Below are 24029 nucleotides of genomic sequence, written 5' to 3' on the forward strand. Positions count from 1 at the left end.
CTGAATACAGTGGTACCTCGGGTTAAGTACTTAATTCGTTCCGGAGGTCCATTCTTAACCTGAAACTGTTCTTATCCTGAAGCACCACTTTAGCTAATGGGGCCTCCTGCTGCCGCTGCACCGCCGGAGCACGATTTCTGTTCTCATCCTGAAGCAAAGTTCTTAACCTGAAGCACTATTTCTGGGTTAGCAGAGTCTGTAACCTGAAGCGTCTGTAACCTGAACGGTCTGTAACCTGAAGCGTATGTAACCTGAGGTACCACTGTAGTTTGTAAACAGGGCAGTTCTAAAACCGAGGTACCACTGTATTGTGAGTCACACAGCGTGTTGCAATAAACCAGGGATGGGGCGTGTTGCCCCTTAGATGTTGCTAGGCCCCAACTCCCATCAACCTCAGCCAGCATGCCCAATGGTTGGAGAGATAATTGAAGCTGGAATCCAGCAACCTCTAGTTTTCCTACTCCTGCTCTAAACAATATGGCCGCTGCACGTATGTGGGAAACAGACACAGGGATGTGGATCCCCTTGTTGATCATAATGCCTAGATCAGCTGAGAAGGAAAACTGCAGCCTTGGACAACCTTGTGGTCCAAGTGAGCAAGAAACAGACAAAGCTATGTAACCTCAAGGTTAGATGTAGGGCTGCCTCTTAAGACGGTTTGGAAACTTCAGCTAGTGCAGAATTCAGCAGCCAGCTTGCTCACCAGGGCAAGACAGTTTGAGCATATTACACCGATCCTGGCCCGACTGCACTGGCTACCAATTAGTTTCTGAGCCCAATTCAAAGTACTGGTTTTGACCTATACACCCTTAAACGGCTCAGGACTGCAATACCTCAAGGACCGTCTCTTTCCGTATGAACCTACCCAGACCCTGAGATCATCTTCTGAGGCCCTTCTTCGTGTGCCTCCTCCTCGAGACGTCCAAAGGGTGGCAACACAAGAACAGGGCCTTCTCTGCAGTGGCTCCCTGTCTGTGGGATGCTCTCCCCAGGGAGGTTCTGCTGGCGCCTTCATTATACACCTTTAGGTGCGAGGCAAAAACGTTCCCCTTTAACCAGTCGGCCTTTGGCTGATTAACATTAGGTGCCCTTTTAAAAAGTGTTGGGGAGGGGGGCATTATTGGGTTGTTCTTTTTATTTTTATTATGTATTTTGTGTTTTTATATTGCGTCTTCATGTTGTGAACTGCCCTGAGACCTGTTTGTACAGGACGGTAAACTAATTTAATTTAATAATAATAATAATAATAATAACCATCCACACTAGGCCTTAGGAATAGGGCATCCATCGTATAAGTGGAAACGCAAACATTCCCCCAGGTGAGGGAGCGTGTGTTTGTTCAGCATATCTGCAAACCTTCCATACATAAGGGAGGGTTTGTCCTAGCAAATCCCTGGGCAAAAGCCCTTGTAGAAGCAAACGTTTGGACAAAGGCGTCTAGGTCAAGACTCGGCCAGGTGTAGGCTTGCTAGCCTCTGTGTGGCCAGTGATTTCTGGGTCTCCGTGAAAGCAGAGCGGAGCAGCGACAGAGACAAGTGAGCACATGTCTGCATGGGAAGGTGCACAGACACGCCTGCCTCAGGGAGCATACCGGCGCAAGCTGCCACCATTGTGTGAGGCGAGATCACAGGAGTTAAGAAGCCAGACCCTGGCAAAGGCTGGAGCATAAGGAAGCCTGCCTGTAGAGAGAGAAAGCCCGCCCTCCTGACCTGGCAAAGCCGACCCCCCGGCTGGTTCCGCTGGCGTCGCGAAGGATGCGCGTGGAGATGACTTGTCCAAAGGGCTTCAGCATCGACTCCAATTCAGCCTCGTCCATGCCCAGAGGCAGGTTTGACAGGTAGAGGTTGGTGGGATCCTGCTCCTGTTGCTATGGAAACAAGAAAGTCAGGCTGTTGCCTAGCAATCGTCCATCCCGTCCCTGGGGACTCGTTCCTTTCAGGCCGCCCCTTCCCTTCCCAAATTCGCAGCCTGCCTCAGCTCACGAGACTGGCCGTTTCCCAACCTCAGTCATATCACAAAGACTCTCAACGCCTAAGAAGGAGGCAAGGCACAGAATTTGGTCCGTGATCACAGTGTGCACCCTGGAGAGAAACACACTACAGTGGTACCTCTGGTTACGAACTTAATTCGTTCCGAAGGTCCGTTCTTAACATGAAACTGTTCTTAACCAGAGACACCACTTTAGCTAATGGGGCCTCCCGCTGCTGCCACGGCGCCGCCGCGCAATTTCTGTTCTCATCCTGAAGCAAAGTTCTTAACCCAAGGTACTACTTCTGAGTTAGCGGAGTTTGTAACCTGAAGCATTTGTAACCCAAGGAACCACTGTATTGGGATATTATAGAGCAGCTTAAGGCTTAGGATTTATGCGTATCAGAGGGGACCCATGATTTGTTCGGCCTGCTACTTTCTCCGGGAAAACCCACTCTTTACCGCTATAAACAGCAATCAGGTTGCTATTTCATAGAATCATAGAATTGTAGACTTTGAAGGTAACCCAAAGGCCATCTAGTCCAACCCCTGCAATGCAGGAATAATGCAGGTTTGTTCCGATTCAGCTGCAAAGAGCATGTTTTCCAGGGGAAAGTTTCAAAACAGCCTGGACCTGTGCCTAGAAAATGTGGGACAAGTGGAAAACCAGACAAGCAGAAGTATGGCTGAGCCCTCAGGCAGCAGACAAGACAGCCATGTCTGTTGCATGCATGCATGCAAGTATTACACAGTGTGGACGATTCATTTGAAAAGCCCATATATATATGCAAGCTGGGAAGCCTGCCCCAATCACAGTTCCCAAACACATGTACACATATGTTTAAAAAGACATGCTTGTTTTGTGCATGTTTGCTGCATTATGTAGGGAGCTGGCCTGGGATTTGAACTGCAGCCCAGAGGCTTCCCTCCTGTCTTCGCTCCTGGAGAAGGAAGGATTGGCATCTTCCCCCATAGGTGCCGGGGCACAAGTCTTACCTTGGCCATCTGGGCCTGAACCCCACTGGCTTTGAGTGCAGTCACTGCCTTCTGGGCCGCTGTGGGGCTGTCAAAATCCACAAAGCCATAGCCTGCAGAAATCAAGGAAATGGAAATAAGAGGGCAGGCCTTGCGTACCTTGTTTTGAAGGTGGAGAAACAGCCTGTGCAGAGAACCATTCAGCTTTCTACTAGTTAGCATGGTCATAGGCACTGCCCCCCCCCCCAATGTCTATGGCGTGGTAGACCCCTTTCCCTGACCTTCCCCCCACCATGCGCAAATGTGCGCACTTTTGGCGTGGTAGACCCCTTTCCCGGACCTTCCCCCCACCATGCGCACATGCGCACAATTTTCATTACCTTGCAGTGCCACACCCTCCAGCATGCCACAGATGAATTCTGAGCGGGCAATGCTGAGCTTGTGTTACCTGGCTAGTTAGCAAACATTGGCAGGGAAGCACGGGAGAGAGAGCCCGCCTCTCACTGTCAGAAGAGCGATTCCCCTTCCCCTCTTCAAGCCTCTGTTCTGAGTGGATGCTGCTCCCTCCCTCCCCCCCATCCCATCCCATCCCTCAGCAATGTCTGGCATGTCAGGAATTCCACTCCCCACCCCACCCCCCCACCCCACTGGCACCTCCCTCTCACACAGATAACCCAGCCCCACCTCCCAGACAGAACCAATCTTCCCCCAGAAACTTGGCTCCAGAATCGAATTCTCATCCTTTCCCCACCCTTGCCCCTCTTTCTTTTCCAGAGTTGTGAGCCCCCTCCCTGCCAAACCCGCACCCCTTGAGATTGAGTGAACTTGTGCAGGGAAAGGTATCTTCTTGGGGAGAAGGCTCGGTCCCAGAACCGCTCGATGCAACCGGGTAAAGGATGCAGTGAAGCACTCCGGCCTCCTAGCTCTCCCTCTCTGAACCCACAAGCAAAACCCCATCTGCCCCGAGCTGCGATTCCAGGCCCATGCGCCCTTTCCTTCTCAACGCTGCAGCACTGTGCCCCCCTCACCCAGTTGGCAACACACACCCCCACCCCCCAATCTCTACTTGCCTTTGCATTTGTTGGTCGTTTTGTCCAGGATGGCCTTGGTGGAGACAATTTTGCCATATCTGTGGGGCACAAAGGAACATGGTGGAATTAATGCCGTTGCTGTTAATAACCGACATCCAAAAATATGCCACATTCTTCCTTCCTTCCCTGCTGAGCAGCCCAATAAGCTCCAAGAGTCTAGTGGTTTGTGCAGGCCTGATCGATCCCCTGGGGAGAAATCCGAGATAGTGCTACATTTCTGAACAGGCCTCAAAAGCCGGCCTAGAAATCATGTCTCTACCGGGTAAGGCCTTGCCCTCTTCTAGAAATCCAAAGAACATTAATACATTCTGTAGGCGATGCTTTCCCCCAACACTAGAATTCCTATTGTGCAACTGCTGAAGGTGTGGTTTAGGGGAGGAAAGTGGCAGGCAAGTAACAGCTCCTGGACAGAGGCCAGACTATGGGCCAAATGTCACTTTACATGGCAGGCAGGTTTGCTGCTGGCTAGCGGGGCTGGGTGATGTTGGGTTTTCAACGTTGCAGTGTATCACCAGCCAAACACGATATACCCCAATGTTGAAAAAAGCTGCATTAGCTCCAGCCGGCGAGATACCGGGTGAAACTGCCGCAGCTGTCATTGTGGGAGCTGAAGCGCTTTCACCCCAGCGCCTTGTGGGCTGTGGCCGATACAGCTGACCCCAGCCTGCTGCTCAGCTGGGGGGCGGAAAGGCTCCTGCTCCTGCCCCCAGCTGAGTGAGCCCTGAGGCCCCTGCTGCTCACGCTGGAGCAGCAAGGACCTTGGGGCTCCTCGGCCAAGATCCCTCTGCCTTTGCTGGCTTGGGGGGCGGGCAAGGAATGACGCAGCCCGCCCTCCCGGGCGAAGTCCACAAGGCGCGGGGTACAAAGCCACCCTATCCACACCTTGCGGAGAAGGGCTGCTGGAGGCTGCTGGCGAGCGCTGCGCCTGTCAGCAGCACCAAAGAGCCCCTACACCGCTGCCATCCACCGGGAGGGTGGGCTACATCTTTCTGGGAGGAAAGGCGCAGCACACCTCCTGGAGAAGGCGGCCAGGTGGGGTCAAACTGCTCTCAGCTGGGAAGGGCAGGCTTCGCCCTTCCCAGCCCCAAACCCCCTCCTACTGGCATGCAAGCAGTCCCTCTGTCTCCAGCAGCCAGCTAGTTTGTCTCTCCCTCAGCTCGCTGGGTGCTGGAGGCAGAGGGACTCAAGAGCGGTGATGGTTTCGCCAGCAATATACCGCTGAGTGAAGCTGTCATCGCGGCCTGCCCCCACATACCGGTCCTGGGCGATATAGTGATATATCACCCAGGCCTACTGGCTGGTCATATGTCTCCTGGTGAAGACTCCCAAAGTCTGAAGTCTGTAAACGTGTAATGGGTTTGTGCCAGGGAGTTCCCCTTAAAATGTTACAGGTGCTGATTAGGAAAGATATGTCGCTGTCAGGTGGTGGACTCATTACCCTGGCACACCACACGAAGGGAGTAGGGCTAAGCCAGGGTGAGCCCTAAAAGTGGTGATGGATAACTTTGAGGCAGGTTACCAGTGACAACACAGCGCAAGCCGTGCCCAGCAAATAGGTGGCAACAGGGAGAAGGAGACTTCTAGACCAGGAAATGCCAAATTCAAGCGTCTTAATTATGATTACCTTGCATAATTTATTCTGCTTTTCTGCCTGCTACGAGGGAGGAACAAGGAGTGATGTGGAACACCTAAGACCGTTGCCAGCCAAAGCAGAATAAATTATGCGAAGCAATCAATGTATGCAAATTAACAAAACTCAAGGTTTTAAAATTGGACTTTCCTTGGTGTAGAAGTATGGGGGTGCTGCTGTTGCTTTTAAGAATCCCTCACCAAATATTAAAAGCCCACTGTTACATGATATGATCGCAGACATTTAGAACGCACAGAGTTCAGATTGTAGCTCTTATGTATATCCAGTGCAAACATGCAATTTGCCTTTATAGCGATCTGCTTTAAAATAATCTGAACATTAAAAGAGCCTTAAATGGGCTGCCCATCCTCCCAGGATGCCCCAAGGCAAGAATAAGAAAGCCCCGGAGCTATTGAAAATTGTCTTTAACAATGCTGGGGTTGACTCCTCTCTGGCCAGCAAAGTTGTGAACCTCCCAAAGAGAAGCTTTCCTTCCAACTACTGTTATATGAAGTGAGGGTGCAGTCCAGTCTCAGGCATGGTTATTGAGAAGTAATTTCCACTGACTTCAGCAGGAGATTCTCCCTGGGTCGCTTATTTAGAAAGTGCTACTCCCAGCTTAACGTATACAGGATTGCAACTCTTAAACATCTCCAACCTATTGCAAAAACCCGGTGTGAACGCAACCACCAATAACCAATCAGCCTTTCTCAAAGCTGGCGACTGAGTCCGATACTCCTTCCCCTCCCCCCAACAATGAACCCTTCAGAGTCCATCCCAGCTGCCCCCTCCAACCCCCAACCGCCCCCCCCCCCACCAATGCTTCCTGCTCAGGGTGAGCAGGATTTCCTGCCCAGGAAAGGACAAGCCCAGGAAATCCGACCGGCGCCAAGAACAGCCAAGTTCTGGCGCCTCCCAGCCAGCACACAGGGGACTCCAGCTGCAGGGTTTCAAGAGCAGGATGAATGCTGTGGTTGCAGCGATGAGATCTCAGGCTTGGGGAGGGCGGTGGTGGCGGAGGCTGCTGCTCTGCAGATGTGGGAACTGAGAGGCGGCAGGGTTACTGCACGCAAGTGATGCAAGGCAGTGGCAAAACCAGGAATGCAACCCACAATCCTCAGCTCCAAGCCACTACCAGCATTCGACTTCTAGGCCCCATTCCCTTCCCCATCTCCTTCCCCGCCCCCTGCTCACAAGCAGCTTGCAGAGATCCCTTCCCTCACACTCAGCCTGGGCAGATTCCTGGTTTTGAAGGAGGCGTGTTTGTCAAGTGTGGCTTTGGGGCCAGATCCAGCATTCCAGGCTGGGGTGAGCTGAGGTAAGAGAGGAACAGCCCCCTGCCCGCCCCTCCTAGCCACTTAGCTTTAAGCACTCTAGCCTATTTCAGTCTTCTCCAGGCAAGGAGAAGTGGGATCGGGCAAGCTATGGCAGGGAACATAAATACACAGGCGTCTCTATGTCAATACATAACTGCAGTACTCTCTGGGTGAATGCGCACACTAGCAGGCCCCTAATTGCCACCGCCTCCCCAAATCCCTTGCAATAATCTTTATTTGGGGTATAGCTATCTTCACATGGTCACTCATGAGATAAGGGGTAAGCCAAAGAAATGACGTTTTCTTGCCATTCAGAGTTAGGGTATTAGACAGACTACTGCTGAGCCCCCAAAACAGGACGGCAAAGCTGGAACAACTGGAACTGCTGTAGCTGTTATTGGGCTTATTTATGAAAGTGAGGAGGAATTAAAGAACCTTTTAATGAGGGTGAAAGAGGAGAGCACAAAATATGGTCTGAAGCTCCAAGTCAAAAAAACAAAGATCATGGCCACTGGTCCCATCACCTCCTGGCAAATAGAAGCGGAAGAAATGGAGGCAGTGAGAGATTTTACTTTCTTGGGCTCCATGATCACTGCAGATGGTGACAGCAGCCACGAAATTAAAAGATGCCTGCTTCTTGGGAGAAAAGCAATGACAAACCTAGACAGCATCTTAAAAAGCAGAGACATCACCTTGCCAACAAAGGTCCATATAGTTAAAGCCATGGTTTTCCCAGTAGTGATGCATGGAAGTGAGAGCTGGACCATAAAGAAGGCTGATCCCCGAAAAATTTATGCTTTTGAATTATGGTGCTGGAGGAGACTCTTGAGAGTCCCATGGACTGCAAGAAGATCAAACCTCTCCATTCTGAAGGAAATCAGCCCTGAGTGCTCACTGGAAGGACAGATTGTGAAGCTGAGGCTCCAATACTTTGGCCACCTCGTGAGAAGAGAAGACTCCCTGGAAAAGACCCTGATGTTGGGAAAGATGGAGGGCACAAGGAGAAGGGGACAACAGAGGATGAGATGGTTGGACAGTGTTCTTGAAGCTACCAGCATGAGTTTGACCGAACTGCGGGAGGCAGTGGAAGACAGGAGTGCCTGGTCTGGTCCAGGGGGTCACGAAGAGTCGGACTAAACAACATGCCCTCAAAATTCCCTGGCAGCCATGTGCGCACTCCAAGAGGTGTGCTTGTGTCACACTGCAAACCACGGGGCATGTGCACAACACATCAGCGGGGTGTGCTGACGTCTTGAGTGCAACCCCCTCCCCGCAGCGTCTGCACACAGCCTGCTGACGTCGCACAGCCCCGGCTCCCTCAATCGCGGGGGCAAGGTTTAGACCACAGCACCACCCGCGTCCTAAATAAATATATAATCATAGTTAAAATAGCTTGTTGTGCATGGAGGTGCTCCTCTTCACGATGGGTTGGTGGGGACTGTAAAACCTGGACTGGAGGTCAGGAAACATCCTCACATTTAAGGACTGGGCCTCATTGGAAAGGTGCAAACGGCACGGCCAAAAGCAGTTTGTGCTTCTTCTAGCCCCATGACTTCTCCACATGGAGCACCTTCAATGGGCCAGGAGGCAAAGTGCCAGCCAACCTATCCACTGATGACTTGGCTCCAGTTTAGTTGAAGGGAGGGGCGAGGCAAAGGTGTAGAGAGTCAAGAGGGAAAATAAACCAGAAGAGAACACACACGCAAAAAGGCAACGGGAGATCTGTAGGCAGCAGCAGAATTGCTCTAATTCTCTGTTTGCTCTAATAAGCAAGCATGACCTGGATCTGGCCTGCCCTGACCTACTGTAACTAAGGCTTCCTTACTGATTTAGTGGATTTCCCTATAGCAACCTCCTTTGGCCACAACCAAGTCCCAACCCCTAAGTCTCGATCCTTTCGATCCTTTCTCCTCCTAATCCGCACAGAATCATAGAATTGAAGAACTGGAAGGGACCCTGAGGATGATCTAGTCTGATCCCCTGTAATGCAGGAAGATGCAGCTGTCTCATACGGGGACTGAACCTGCAATCTTGGTGTTATCAGCACCACGCTCTAACCAGCTGAGCTATCCAGCATGCTGTCACTTGCAGTGATATTACTGGATCTCTTGTCGTTGTTGCTTCCCCTAAAATCCCTCCTGTTGGCCCATGAGGTCCCGCTGGATCTAACTTAGTAGCCCCCACCCCTTGTAAGCATAGGAGGAATCTCTGAAAGCCGTTTACTGCCGATGCCTGTCTTGCAGGGAATACGTTTTGGGCGGCTTAAATGCTAATGCCTCCATCTGAGAACCCTGACCTTAGAGGGGCTGATGAAAGCATCTTCTCTAAGACTGGGGTTTTCACTCGGGGTGGGGAGGAGAGGTTGCCATGGAGACGGTTGGGAGGGCAATAAATTATTGACCCGGTTCTTTTCAGCTTCCGTTTACAGCATGACACCGCCCTCCCGGGTCTCTTCGTCCCAGTAACTTACGGTTGGCACAGCTTGACAAGGTCCTGGTCTGTGGTACCCGGGTGCAGGCCCCGGATGTAGAGATTTGTTTTGCTCAGCTGGTCCCCTCCGCCGCCTCCGCCGCCTGGCCCGCTGCTGCTGCTGCTGCTGTTGTTGTTGCTGCTGCCACTGGGACTTGGGGGTGCCATCTGCTGGGCCACTGAGACATAAGGCTACAGAGCAAAGGAAGAGAACAAAATGAGGGTCTGGGACTGCGGGAAGGTGCAGACAAATTGCGGGGAAAGGTCAAAAAGATTTAGGGCAGCATATAGGAAACTTGCTAATAGGACTAGACTTCCAAGGGCATGGAAGGAGCAACGTGGAACCCAAATCGCCCCCACTCAGCTCTTTCTTTCACTTCCTCCTAAACTTTCTAGGGTATATTAAAAAAGTGAGCTGCAACTGTGAGATCCATGTGCAGAATGCCTTGCAGAGAGAGGGAGTTGGTAGAAGACAGAAGGCTCAATTGTCTCCTTTTTGCATAAGCTCTCTGAGGTGCAGCCAGTCTTGGACAGCATCAGATAAAGAGGCTTTTGGGACAAAGATGACAGGGCTAACCAGCATTTCCTCTCTTCTTCCACCCCTGCTTTAAAATCAACCATTTGTGAGACCAGGGCGGCCTATGCCAAGTTTGCTTCAGGGAGCTTTGAGTGCTTCTCCCTCATACCACCCTTCCTGGCCAAAAGAGGTCCCTGATCAATTGCCTTCAGTCCCCTGATGGGGAGAAGTAAGGAGGTTTCCTCATCCAGGATGATCAGAAGTTCCACCCTCCCAATGGATCTTAACCCCTGAATGCAACAAAAGCCCCCCAACACTGCCACCATCAGAGAAGAGAGCACAAAAAGGAAGGGGAAGCTGCCTCTCTACCATTGGCCAAGACACCTTTGATGTCACAATCACGCCAGTCAACAAGCAAATTTAGTTGGAACATTCTCATCTCGGGGGGTTTGTAGACAATCCTTTTCTTTAACTAACAAAAGACTTTCTCAGTGCCCTGAACAACAATTTATTTTTATTACTATTGCTGCAAAAATCTTATACTTCTTTTAGTTAGCACGTCCATTCTTAATGGTGATTGCTATGTACAGGATTGTTCCCTGATACCAAAGGTGCTTCCAGATGGGTTTTTATTGTGAGATGGGTACTCCTCAGGCAAGCAAATTTTTCACAGCATCCACACATCATTGACATCAAAATGCCAACTTGCATTTCCCCCATTTAATCCAGATTTACCCCTTTGAGGAAAACACTGATAAAGTTTCTTTTTAAAATTGCTTACAGTATCTGAATGTCCCATTTACAAAATTCAGCATAAGCCACACATCCCCTCCTGCCCTATCATTTTGATCTTTTCTTTTAAAAAAAGCTCTTCTGCTACACTGTTCCAGCCCCCTAAAAAAAAAAAAAGAATGTGTTATGATGCTTTTGGCAGTAAACTGGGGTTCATACAAGTGAATTCAACACTCATTTCCTCTTGCCAGTCAATCCTAGGAATTGTACTTCTATGAAATAGGGTTACGGACAACAGTATTCTCAGAACACCACCAAACAACAATTTCCAGGATCCTTTAGGGAAAGCTAAGATAGTTAAAGTTGCATGGAAACCGAGGTATGTTTGGAATGAAGATATGCCCTTATGACTTTTGAATAAAATATTTTTAAAAAATAATTTGGAAAGTCCCTTGAAGACTAAAGTTGCCAACTGGCCAGGAAAAAAAACTGGCTTGGCCTGTTCCTTGCACCTTTAGCAGAAGCGTGTTCTGCAGAAATAAGCAGCTGCTTCTTTTTACAGGACGGTGATAAATATTATAACCTGCCAATGTCTGCAGATCAAGCTGCTGTTAATGATACAAAAGCAGGGTCTGGTATATATACCTTGGCAACCTTATCCATATCCTTCCATATTTCATTTCCTTTTTCCACGTGTGAGGAGCAACTAAGTATTATTTCTTCTATCTTTCCGAGCTTGCTACAGCAGCTCAACTCTCTTCTCAGAGATCCTTGTGGCGTCTCAGAACATTACCCGTTCCTCAGGCCGCTGTCAAGGTCTTGTGACTGCAGGAGGAGGGGAAGGAGTATAAAATACTGGGTTGTTGAGCATTCAAAGTCATTTCTCTGCTCCGGGGCATGTGTGGGGCTAGACAAAATGCACATGTGTTTGGCTGCGCATGGAGACGCTCCGTTCCCATCATTCATTTGCTAAGTGCTGCTGAAGTCACCGAGTCTGCCCTGCCCACTGGGACAATTCTGGGTGGGGTATTCATATTGCAAAACTGCTATGCAATCCAGCAGGCCTGCTGAACGCTCGAGAGAGGCCTAAGCTGGGATCGGAAAGGAACAGACAGAGGAGCATCAGCAAAGTCAGAGCGGAGGGGAAACCACATGCAAGGACAGCAGGGGCAATGCAAAAGAACATTGTAGGCTCTTTTTAATTCGCTGCTACACCCTGGTTACTTTGAATTCACTAGCAAGGACCAAAACCAACCTCCACTGCTTGTTAACCATCCACTAAAAGGATAGAAAAATGTACTTTTATCACTTTTAAACACCCTTATTACTGAGGTGCATTTGCAACTAACTTTTCAAGCAATAGTCTTCAAGAAATAAGTCCCACCATATCAGCGCAGGGTGGATGAGTTAAATAAATGTGATTTTGATCCATGCTATAATTACCAAGAAAAATGTATCAATTTGAACAACTGATTTAAAACGATTTTTCCCCCTATTGTGCAAGTTATACTACCTGAACAAGGCTATGTATATTACCATAATAATTACTATACAACTACCATGATAATGAAAATGAATTGGTTTAACACAGAATAAAACCTTTATACAATCTAGGCACATAAACAAACACCTTTGGACTGATTGATTGATTGATTGATTGATTAGAGACAATATGAGCAATGGTGAAAATGAATGGATTTCTGTTTACCTGTCTCTAGGGCGGCCAGATCCAAAAGCTGATAGGATTCCTTCACCTTTAATAGCTGTCATGTATGTTACAATTGCTGAAGCTCCCCTCTTCTGAACAATGCATCTGGCCATCATACACATGGGTTTGGTTTTTAAAGGCAGACTTGCAGTGCAATTCTAGCACGCATGCATGCACGCCCTCCATGTTGATGTGGCTGGGGCTGGACGGCGCAAAGCTGCCTCTCCGCTGACCTCCCCTGTGGTGGTGATGTCAGCACCACCCAGATGGATGGAAAGCAGTAGCCAGCAGAAGGCCCCAATGTGCCTTTCAGGGTGGGGATCCATGGAATCTAAAGCCATGGGAATCCCCCCAAGGGGCCTGATCTTCAGGACCGCTACCACCAGCCTGGAGCTGGCATAGACTGTCCTGACCAGCACAAGCCAGTAGGGCAGCAGACAGTGGATTCACTGTTCCGCTCTAGCCCATCCCTCTGTTCTCTGCCCCAGTACGGATTGCTCCGCTTAACACCCTGGTTTATGTTAAAGTCAGATTTGATTTTAAATGAGGTCATTATCGCAAAGAGATTTTCAGCCTGCAATCCTATGGCCACCGACCTGGGAGAAAGCCCAGCTCAATTCAGTGGTACATATGTCTGAGTTTACATAAATAGAAACAAACAAACAAACAACAACAACAAAATTATTTATACCCCGCCCATCTGGCTGGGTTTCCCCAGCCACTCTTGGCAGCTCCCAACAGAATATTAAAAACATGATAAAACATCAAACATTCAAAACTTCCCTAAACAGGGCTGCCTTCAGATGTCTTCGAAAAGTCAGATAGTTGTTTATTTCCTTGACATCTGATGGGAGGGTGTTCCATAGGGTGGGCGCCACTACTCAGAAGACCCTCTGCCTGGTTCCCTGTAACCTCACTTCTTGCAGTGAGGGAACTGCCAGAAGGCCCTCGGAGCTGGACCTCAGTGTCCAGGCTGAATGATGGGGTGGAGACGCTCTTTCAGGTATACTGGATCGAGGCTGTTTAGGGCTTTAAAGGTCAGCACCAACACTTTGAATTGTGCTCGGAAACGTACTGGGAGCCAGTGTAGGTTTTTTCAAGACCAGTGTTATATAGTCTTGGCGGCCGCTCCCAGTCACCAGTCTAGCTGCCGCATTTTGGATTAGTTGTAGTTTCCGGGTCACCTTCAAAGGTAGCCCCACATAGAGCACATTGCAGTAGTCCAAGCGAGAGATAACCAGAGCATGTATCACTCTGGCAAGACAGTCCGCGGGCAGGTAGGGTCTCAGCCTGCGTACCAGATTATTAAATTATTAAATTAGTTTACCGTCCTGTATTGCCGGTGTTATATGGTATCGGCGGCCTCTCCCAGTACAATGAATATGATTGCACTGTTAACACTACTGAGTGAAATGCCAACTTTAAACTGGGGTGGGGTGGGGTTTAAACCTGTCAGGTTTAGTTTTTAAAAATCTGATCACTGTAATTTTTAACAGATTTTTAACCACCCTGCTTCAGTGAGGAGCACATTATTGTTCTTTCTCCCTGTTTTGATCCCAGGCACGATCTTCCATTGCCCCTGGCAATAGGTACCGGGTGATGGCATGACAGCAGGGAATCGCACAGCTATTTCTTCCCAGGAGAACAGGAGTTATATACTACTCCTGAACTATTCAAGCAGTCCAAGGAAAACAGCATGCAACTGCTGTTGGGTCATGCATCCATTGTACACCAAACTACCACTGGCCAAGCAAAAGCCTTAGAGCAGCAGGACTGCACAGCAGTTCCAGCAGCAATCTGTTATTGTGAATACATCCATAGATATGGGAGTTAAGGAGCACACCAAGTTAAGTAACTAACGTCATCAAAAGCAAGAGAAGATTGGGTCTTTGTGCCTTTAATGGCTGAGCAGAAGAGAGAATTTCAGCCGGTACAGCTTTTCTTGCCCCAGATGCACTCTGAATTGGCAAGCAAAACTTCCTGAAACTCCCTCTTCTGCAGTGAAGGTTTGATGCAATGTTCAGGTTCAGCGAGAGATTGTTCCGAATACCTGTTATCATGTAGACTGGCAAACAAGAGTGCTGGCAGTAACTTCATGTTGTATTTGCGGGCTTCCTGGAAGCACCTGTGATAGACGTGTAAGTTTTAGCTATTCTCTATTGCACTACCCTAGGTAGTTGCAGGGGGCGATTCAACTGATCTGGCTGCAGGGCCAGTCTTGCGTCAAGGTTTGCGGGCTGCTTAGCCAAAAACAAAAGCAGAGGGCAAGGTCATTTTTTCCTGGCCCGGCCAACTTGCTTGCTTACTTATTTATAGCTTTGCGAATTAGGTGAACAGTTTGCTTTGCTGCTGGGCTTCCCCTCCCCCTCCCCAGCCAAAAATGGCCAAGTTGGCTTCGCTTTCTGGTTCCTCCACAGGATCTGATTGGTGCTGTGCTCGCTGTCCCAGAAGGCTGTGCTTAGCTCACAGAGATGTGAAAACAGAAGAGGGATGCATGCCTCGAATTTCTGGTTTGCAATACAACTTTTTTTTAAAAAAAAACACACCTTCACCAATGTGGAATTGAGAGCTGCCCAGAGAAAACAATTGAGGAAGTCAACATTTTAGTGCACCTGCATATGGACAATGGGTACCCTCCCCAAAAAAGAACAGGTAGCAGCAAAAATGGGAGTCACTACTCTTTCATACTGGGATCTTAGTTTGTGTGGAGGAAAGGGGTTTTGTTTTGAATATTTAGAAGTGTAATCAAGGGTCCCTTTACCTTTACCCCTGACCATTAGGTCCTGTCGTGGACGACTCTGGGGTTGCGGCGCTCATCTCACTTTATTGGCCGAGGGAGCTGGCGTACAGCTTCCGGGTCATGTGGCCAGCATGACTAAGCCGCTTCTGGCGAACCAGAGCAGCGCACGGAAACGCCATTTACCTTCCCGCCGGAGCGGTACCTATTTATCTACTTGCACTTTGACGTGCTTTCGAACTGCTAGGTTGGCAGGAGCAGGGACTGAGCAACAGGAACTCACCCCGTCGCAGGGATTCGAACCGCCGACCTTCTGATCGGCAAGTCCTAGGCTCTGTGGTTTAACCCACAGTGCCACCCGCGTCCCTACCTTTACCTTTAACCTGTCTACAAGCAGGTCAACTGAGCACAGTGCTTTGCCACACCTCCAACTGCCTTGCCACTTTCCTCAGGAAAACCTGAAGTTTACTGCTGAATGGGACCAAATGGCAACTGAGTTTCCTTGAATTGCCATTTGTTCTGATTCAGTGGTAAAGCGTGTGTTTTCCAGGGGAAAGCTGTGGGGCAAATGCAAAACTGCTTGGATCCAGGCCATGAGAAAGCATGGGGCAAGCAGAAAACCTCTAGGACTCCTGGTTTCTAGGCATAGAACAAGCAGAAGTGTGAATGAGCCCTTAAGACTGGGAAGGAAAACTGAGAGACAATTTAACCAGATTGCTGCAAACTACAGGACATTTTGAATATTCAGTCGGATATAAATATCTAAAATAGATAAATATGGAGGATGTTTGACAAAAATTGAAACCAGCCTCAGTTCCAGCTCTGACCTGTAACATTAACTGTGGACTACACTGCAGAGCTGTTATAAACTACAGTGGTACCTCAGGTTACATACGCTTCAGCTTACATACGCTTCAGGTTACAGACTTTGCTAACCCAGAAATAGTGCTTCAGGTTAAGAACTTTGTTTCAGGATAAGAACAGAAATCGTGCTCCAGCGGCGTGGCGGCAGCAGGAGGCCCCTTTAGCTAAAGTGGTGCTTCAGGTTAAGAACAGTTTCAGGTTAAGAACGGACCTCCGGAACGAATTAAGTACTTAACCCGAGGTACCACTGTACTGTCTCTCAGCACAGCCCAACAACCAGCAATAGTGTTAACAATAACAGTGGGCTACGCTGCAAACTGCTACCGAGGTATAATAATAATTGTAGGTTTGTCGTAATCCATTTTCTCCCCCTTAGGCTAATCCACACAGCCCTTTTGCCCCAACTTGCAATCTTCAGTGGACTACACTGCAGAGCTGTCACAAATCGTTCTCCTTGCCGCAGTTGCTAATGTGAAATATAGGGAAGAACACTGCACGTGAACTTCAATGAAATAATACTTGGCTTCGAAAGAGAAATGCCCTATGCAATCACGGAGATAGTTCTGGGGCCTACATTTTTGTAAATTCAGAAACGGGCACTCTGGATACTTACTGCCCCTGCTTTGTTGGCAACCCCCATTTAACCTTCTGGCCTTCCAACCGGTCCCTCCATTTCTACTTCTCCTGCTACAACATAGCAGGCAACTTCAGTTTAGTTATATACTCTTCTCCTAGGCTTAGGAAAATAGTCTAAATAGGTCTGGGATGCAGCAGTAAAGAAATCTGACACAGCTGCTGGCTCCCACAGGGTCTGTGCTATTGGGCAATTCCCTTCTGCAAATCAAAACGCAGCGTTACATCCCCACTTCCTCTAGTTTTATTGATAGAGAATAAGTTGGTTCCTGTCAACCAGCAACTGTTCCAGCACAAGGCCCTTTCCTGTATCCAGCTGATTTCAGCAACCACTGAGCAAATGCAACATAAAGACGTCACTTTGTCATGGTGGGTGGATATGCGCCTACTCTAGTAAGTCCCAAACTGAGTGTCGGGCGTGTAAGTGTGCCACAAAAAAATAAACAGAAATAAAATACTAAAAAAGACTCCTGTGAGTGCTCACACAGAGGAGGGCTGCCTGCTGCAATGGTGCATGGTTTATTTCTCTGCCATCAACTCCTTCCAATCAATCTCTGTTGCAATGCGTAATTGTGCCCTAGCAGGTGTGATAGGAGCGTTCACCAACTCCCCATACAGAGACTCAGAATTAGCCCTCTATAGAAAGAGCTGCCTGTTGCTTCCTTGCGCAAATTAATGCTACAGGCTTGCTTGCCTCTTTTCAATAAGAAACCATGCCCAGAAGAGTCACAGAGCACAGCACAGCACAGCCCATAGGGCTGCTCTGGGCAGAGGGGAGGATAACTCCCACCTTTTCACATTTTAACAGCAATTTGCAAACCGCTCCCGAGAAGCAGTGGGCTGACATTTCATTTTCATTTTTCCAGGTAGGTTAGTGAATTAAAATGGAATGATATTCTTCTGTGGACAGCCCTGCAGGCTTGCTGGTATGAGGCTGATTTGGCTGAGACCTTACAATTGTCAAGTGCAGCACAACCGGAAGTTTCCTGTGTCTTCAGTTGCTTTTTTATTTTGACATGGTCACACTCACTCCAGTTCCCATTTTCACTTCATGCACAAGGAACATCTGAGAATACAACTTGCTCGTTGTATTTTTAACACTTCTATAGTTTATTGCGGAGGGATAATGTGTGATTCATATGGGAGGGCAGAGTATTACTTTTCTGTTTTCTTTTGTATATCTGTCATCTGTGGAATATGTCAAGAATGATTGTTTGCTGTATTTATATTGCGGTGGTGGATGGCTTTAAACAATAACGTTTCATTCATTCAACTGTGAAGATATGTTGATACAGATCAAAATCCAAAAGAGTTCTAAGAAACACCAGGCCCACAGAACTCATTCTTCAGCCGCAGGCCTCTAAACCAAGGCCCAGGGCCAGATTAAGACATACCGAGGCCTCATAGCATTACCAAAAAATTATTCTAACATCAAGGACAACAATGGAAATGTAAAATAAACTTTTCCTTCTGCAAATATACTGGTACAAAAAACCAACTAAAAGCAAACCATCTAAATAAAGCATATATTTTGCAACAATCCTGTTTGCAGACGAAATATTGTCTCAGAGCAACAATGTCTGTTTTAGAGCCGTTTACTTTTTTGTTTAAGCAGTTGTGTTGAATTTGAAATTTAGTAGTTTTTTAGTATGCGTCGAGACTTGAGGCCCCCATATATGGAGGCCATAAACTGTAGTTTACTGCAGACCCTCCTAGTGTCCCTGTTTTCCAGGGGCAGATTAACAGAAGATGTCCCGGTTTCTGATTTGATCCCAGAATGTCCCACTTTTCCTTAAAGGTAAAGAGACCCCTGACCATTAGGTCCAGTCATGGCTGACTTTGGGGTTGCGGCACTCATCTCGCTTTATTGGCCAAGGGAGCCGGCGTACAGCTTCCGGGTCATGTGGCCAGCATGACGAAGCCGCTTCTGGCGAACCAGAGCAGCGCACACAAACGCCATTTACCTTCCCGCCGGAGCGGTACCTATTTATCTACTTGCACTTGATGTGGTTTTGAACTGCTAGGTTGGCAGGAGCAGGGACCGAGCAACGGGAGCTCACCCTGTCGTGGGGATTCGAACCACCGACCTTCTGATCGGCAAGTCCTAGGCTCTGTGGTTTAACCCACAGCACCACCCACGTCCCTCACTTTTCCTTAGGATGTCCCTATTTTCTTCAGAGAAATTTTGGAGGGTATGGAATTATGCGGCTCCCAAGCTAAGGAGATAAGTGACTATACCACCTTTAGAAGACATCTGAAGTCAGCCCTGTATAGGGAAAGATTTAATTTTTAAAAATGTTTTTATATACTGTATGCTGGAAGTCACCCAGAGTTGCTGGGGCAACCCAGTTAGATAGGTGGGGTATAAATAATATTTTGATTATAATAACTATTATTACGGAATAGGACATCATCCCTATTGTCATCAGAGAAATGTTGGAGGGCATGGCATATATTTTGAAACAAGCCTGTTTTCATAAGAAATGTTGTATCAGAACAATCATAACTGTTTTAGGGCCTGCTTTCTTTTATTTTTTAAGCAGTTATGTCGAAATTGAAACTTGGTAGTCGAGACTCGAGGTCCCTCAGAAGTGGAAGCTATAAACTGTAGTTCACTGCGGTGGTTTGTAAAGCCAGCCCACCCCAGGCCCCTGACCTGTAGTTGGTCCACAGGTCAGCAAACATTTCAGCAGGGGGCCAGTCCACTGTCCCTCAGACCTTGTGGGGGGCCGGACTATATTTTTTTTTTGGGGGGGGAGAACGAATTCTTATGCCCCACAAATAACCCATGTTAAATAAAAGCACTCTACTCATGTAAAAACACCAGGCAGGCCCCACAAATAACCCAGAGATGCATTTTAAAGAAAAGCACACATTCTACTCATGTAAAAACACGCTGATTCCTGGACCGTCCATGAGCCGGACTGAGAAGGCGATTGGGCCGGATCCAGCCCCCGGGCCTTAGTTTGCCTACCCATGGGTTAGTCCAACTGGAGGGCTGCTCTGAGGCATGAAGGCTGTGCCCCCACTTCCCCACACCTCCAAAGGGGTTGTTGAAAAGACCCATGGGCACAGCAATGCCCCTCATCCTCACACAATCCCGTCTCACCTCTGGGTTGGAAATTTGGGAGGCGGACAGGACTCCTCAGGTGGGCAGGTGTGGTACAGGAAGCCTCCACGTCTAAAATCTCTACTCTAAGCCATCTGTCATATGCACATCAGTGTCTTGCTCCCAGGAGGAACAGGAGAGCCGGCTTGGGCAACAGCCCAACAGAGCCCGGGCAAACTCACCACCATGCTACCTCTTCAGCCTCCTAGGCTGAGCCAGTCAGCCATTTTCCAAGGCAGGAAAAAATGAGTGGTTGCTAGGAGACGCCATTGTATGCTTCTAACCAGACAGACCCGCTGGGAGGGCAAACGTGAGAAGGGCAGGAGGCCACAGACATGGACCCCTATTTTTACGCCAGGGGTTTACGGCCTTTGGGGGGGCCTGCGGGCACATTTGCAAACTGGAGGAATGGTCACAGGCACCCCACAACTACTGGCTCCAATACAATGCTTTTTTCAAGCTTTGTTTCAACCCTGGCGGGCACCAGGGAAGGCCTCTCTGGGCACGTTTTAGGGTACCCACAATTCTAGGGCAGCTCCTAGTCATGCTTATTTTAGTATTCATTTAGACCTATGGCCTGTCCTATATCCAGGCTCCAGGGTGACTTGGAACAATTGACATTCAAGGAACGTGTCTGCACCTAAAGGACTTGGAATCTAAACATAGCCAGTAAAAAGACTTGCAGGGCAATCAAGGAATTCTATATGTGACAGCAATATATATTCTTTCCTATTATATATTTTATCCTATTATTTAAACTTATTATTTAACACTTGAGTTTTGTTTTTGCAATTTTACAAAAAAAAACACCAATAATACACACACACCGTATTTTCCCATGTATAAGACTAGGGTTTTTTCCTGAAAAATAATGTCAAAAATTAGGGGGCATCTTATACACGGATATATCTCCCCCCATTTTCTTAAATCTGAGTCCCCCAAAATAGGGGGCGTCTTATACATGGGGGCATCTTATAGACGGAAAAATATGGGGTGGGTGGGTGTATGAGAAGAGAAGGCCTCCTGGAAAAGACCCTGATGCTGGGAAAGATGAAGGGCACTAGAAGAAAGGGACGACAGAGGACGAGATGGTTGGACAGTGTTCTTGAAGCTCTACCAGCATGAGTTTGACCAAACTGCGGGAGGCAGTGGAAGACAGGAGTGCCTGGCGTGCTCTGGTCCAGGGGGTCACGAAGAGTTGGACATGACTAAATGACTAAAAAACAACAACATATATATATATATATATATATATATATATATATATATATAACCTATTGAGATACTGGGGAAATTGTACTGATTGAACAAGTGAAGGTCCAGGCTAAATGTGAGGTAATCTGAAGAAAAGCAGTTCCATAGGGAACCTGCTCTGTTTGCTCAGGTATACAAATGAAGCCCTACTCAACTTCCATTGCAACCTGACATCAAAATGAGGGCGAGAAGCTGCAGGGTTTTCTCAGTGATGTGCCCTGCTCCCCACAATGGAATTCTCTACCCCGTGGAAGCCTGCGAAGCCAGCTCTATTTTAGAGTGAAGACAGACCTATAATAACTCCCAACAGTTTCCTTCCAGCTTCGCGACGGAACTGACAAACAGGTGGACACCTCTGAGTTGTGACATCTTGGGGCTCTCCAGACATCCTTTTTACTGTGCATTTATTATTATTTGTGTTCATAACGGTACTGGGATAGTCACACCCCATCCTGTTTGTGTCTGCCAAAGCTTTGGGGCGGTCACACTGCTTCATTTCAAATCAGTGCATACCCCACGTACCTTCTTCTGCTGAAATCCCATAACTTTTCATACCACAAATGGTCTGGGGTTTTTGTGTGTGTCGTGCTAGCATCAGGGATCAGGATACCTCCACCGCTAATGGGCTATTATTGTGTGAAGAACATGTTGCAGAAGACACAGGCAATAAAACACACCAATCTGGAGAAGCCCAAAGTGTGGCGATCAAAAGCTTCTGTGCAACACAGCACAAGAATATATTCAACTTATTAGCAGCATTATAAATAATCAGGAAAAATATACAAGAGAAGCACTGCAAGAGACGACCTGCAAGGTCAAGAAAGGTCAGGCAAAAACTCTTTGCATGACTCCTGCAAAGTTAAATAAAGTTTTGCAAGAGGTCGGCTTCAGTTAGATTAGTACTAACAAACAGAATAGAACACCAGGAAGAATCTCTCTTATCCAATTTACCGGTAATTAAAACATTGGCAAAGTTTTTTGCTTTTAAGGCACATTTAGGAATGTGATTTGAATGAATGCATGAAATACTTGACATACATTTACAGGCTACACTATGAGCATTATGGGGAGGGATCTTTTAGGTGGCAGGAGAAGCCTTAACCTACCTACCTGCGATTGGGAAAAGCTGGCACTTTGATATCACAGTTTTATCCTGTTGATTACCAGCATGTTTGAGGAGCATAATGTTGCTATGCTGAGGCCGTTTGTGGAGCTCCCCAAGGGCCAAGGCTCCTGAAAACATCTGATTCCAAGTTCAACCCTTTCACAATTCTGCCACTGGTGGAGTATAATGAACTGCTGAAATGAATTCTGCATAAGGACCAAGGTAAGGGAGCCAACAGGGACACGGGTGGCGCTGTGGGTTAAACCACAGAGCCTAGGGCTTGCCGATCAGAAGGTCAGCGGTTCAAATCCCCGCGACGGGGTGAGCTCCCGTTGCTCGGTCCCTGCTCCTGCCCACCTACCAGTTCGAAAGCACGTCAAAGTGCAAGTATAGTGGTACCTCGGGTTAAGTACTTAATTCGTTCCGGAGGTCCGTTCTTAACCTGAAACTGTTCTTAACCTGAAGCACCACTTTAGCTAATGGGGCCTCCTGCTGCTGCCACGCCGCCAGAGCACGATCTCTGTTCTCATCCTGAAGCAAAGTTCTTAACCCGAGGTACTATTTCTGGGTTAGTGGAGTCTGTAACCTGAAGCGTATGTAACCCGAGGTACCACTGTAGATAAATTGGTGCCGCTCCGGCGGGAAGGTAAACGGCGTTTCTGTGCGCTGCTCTGGTTCGTCAGAAGCGGCTTAGTCATGCTGGCGCCACATGACCCGGAAGCTGTACGCCGGCTCCCTCGGCCACTAAAGCGAGATGAGCGTCGCAACCCCAGAGTCGGCCACGAATGGACCTAATGGTCGGGGGTCCCTTTACCTTTACCTAAGGGAGCCAACAGGCCCAAGGACAGGCTACAGCTGCCATGACTCTCACTAGTCTATTGGCTTTGTGACATGATTACCAGCCTTTTTCTATAAAGCTCCCTGCCTTGTCCTCCAGTTCTGCTTGCCTATTTGAGCCAGAGGCCTTTCTAGAAAGCCTATGAAATGTACAGGATTGCAGCCACTATGCTTTCCAGACAGTGAGCTCACCTGTTTTCAAAGCTAACGGTGAAAACTGAGCTGTTCCCAGTGGATTGAGCCAGCAGTGAGGAAAGTAGTCTAACAGATAGATGGGTGCAGGGATGTCTGGAGAAATGCATAGAGTGGGATTGACTTACTAATGAAATTTGGAGTTGGGCCATTCCCAAAAGTGATGCTAAAAGCATCTTCGGGCCTCTCTTGAAACACTCTTCTGCATGTGTGAATGGCTTTAATGTGGCTTTAAACACATTAGGGTTTTTAAAAAAACTGGTTGAAGCTGGATTTCCAAATGCATAACAGACCAGGCAAGCATCTCTGCATCTCTGTGAAAAGTGGAGCTCTTAGTGAATTGCCTTAATGATCTTGACCACAAGGCATCATGAGCTCAAGCAAGGATGCCTCCTCTCCTGGGTAAGCTGTGGAATGGGAGATTGCAGGGCAAAAAATTGGAACCAGCATATAAAACCAATTTTGGCATGACTGCATTGGCTATCAATTAATTTCCAGGTTCAATTCTAAGTGCTGGTTTTGACCTACAAAGTCTTAGGTGGCTCAGGATTCCAGAACCACATGGAATAAGGGAGGTGCAAAGAGTGGCAACACAAGAAGAAGCCTTTTCAGTGGTGGCTCCCTGTTTGTGGAATGCTCTCCCCAGGGACTCATGGCCAACACTAGCTGCTTTGAAGCACCAGGCAAAAATATTTATTTTCAGCCAGGTTTTTAGCCCTTAACCTGGAGAGTTTTAGATACTGTGTCCTCCTTTAGTGGGTGGCATGTGTTAGACAGATTTTTATGTATATGTTTTTCTTTTCTTTTCATTTTATATTTGTTTTCATTTTTCTATTATACTGTAGATTGCTTGGGGTTCACTTTCCATTACAAAAGCAACCAATAATTACAA

At 47.9% G+C, this 24029-nt stretch overlaps 1 protein-coding gene and 1 long non-coding RNA gene across 5 annotated transcripts in view; both read right to left on the bottom strand.

Annotated features, from left to right (window-relative positions):
• The window catches only part of LOC310840014, a 155677-nt gene that overhangs the window by 66189 nt on the left and 65459 nt on the right, over positions 1–24029 (bottom strand). The gene's annotated exons all lie outside the window — the stretch shown is intronic.
• The window catches only part of RBMS2 (RNA binding motif single stranded interacting protein 2), an 88739-nt gene that overhangs the window by 19217 nt on the left and 45493 nt on the right, over positions 1–24029 (bottom strand). For 2 of the 4 annotated variants that reach the window (XM_083728993.1, XM_083728995.1), the window contains 4 exons: positions 9451–9641; positions 4014–4072; positions 2965–3056; positions 1710–1867 (listed from right to left, as the gene is read on the bottom strand). In XM_083728993.1, the coding sequence (XP_083585119.1) occupies positions 1710–1867; positions 2965–3056; positions 4014–4072; positions 9451–9641 (500 nt within the window). Of the gene's footprint in view, positions 1–1709; positions 1868–2964; positions 3057–4013; positions 4745–5480; positions 6748–9450; positions 9642–10172; positions 10428–24029 lie in introns of those variants that run through there. The other 2 variants (XM_083728994.1, XM_083728996.1) reach the window with 2 other exon arrangements.

The sequence above is a fragment of the Podarcis gaigeae genome (assembly GCF_964106915.1).
Source record: "Podarcis gaigeae genome assembly, chromosome: 2".
Lineage (NCBI taxonomy): Eukaryota > Metazoa > Chordata > Lepidosauria > Squamata > Lacertidae > Podarcis > Podarcis gaigeae.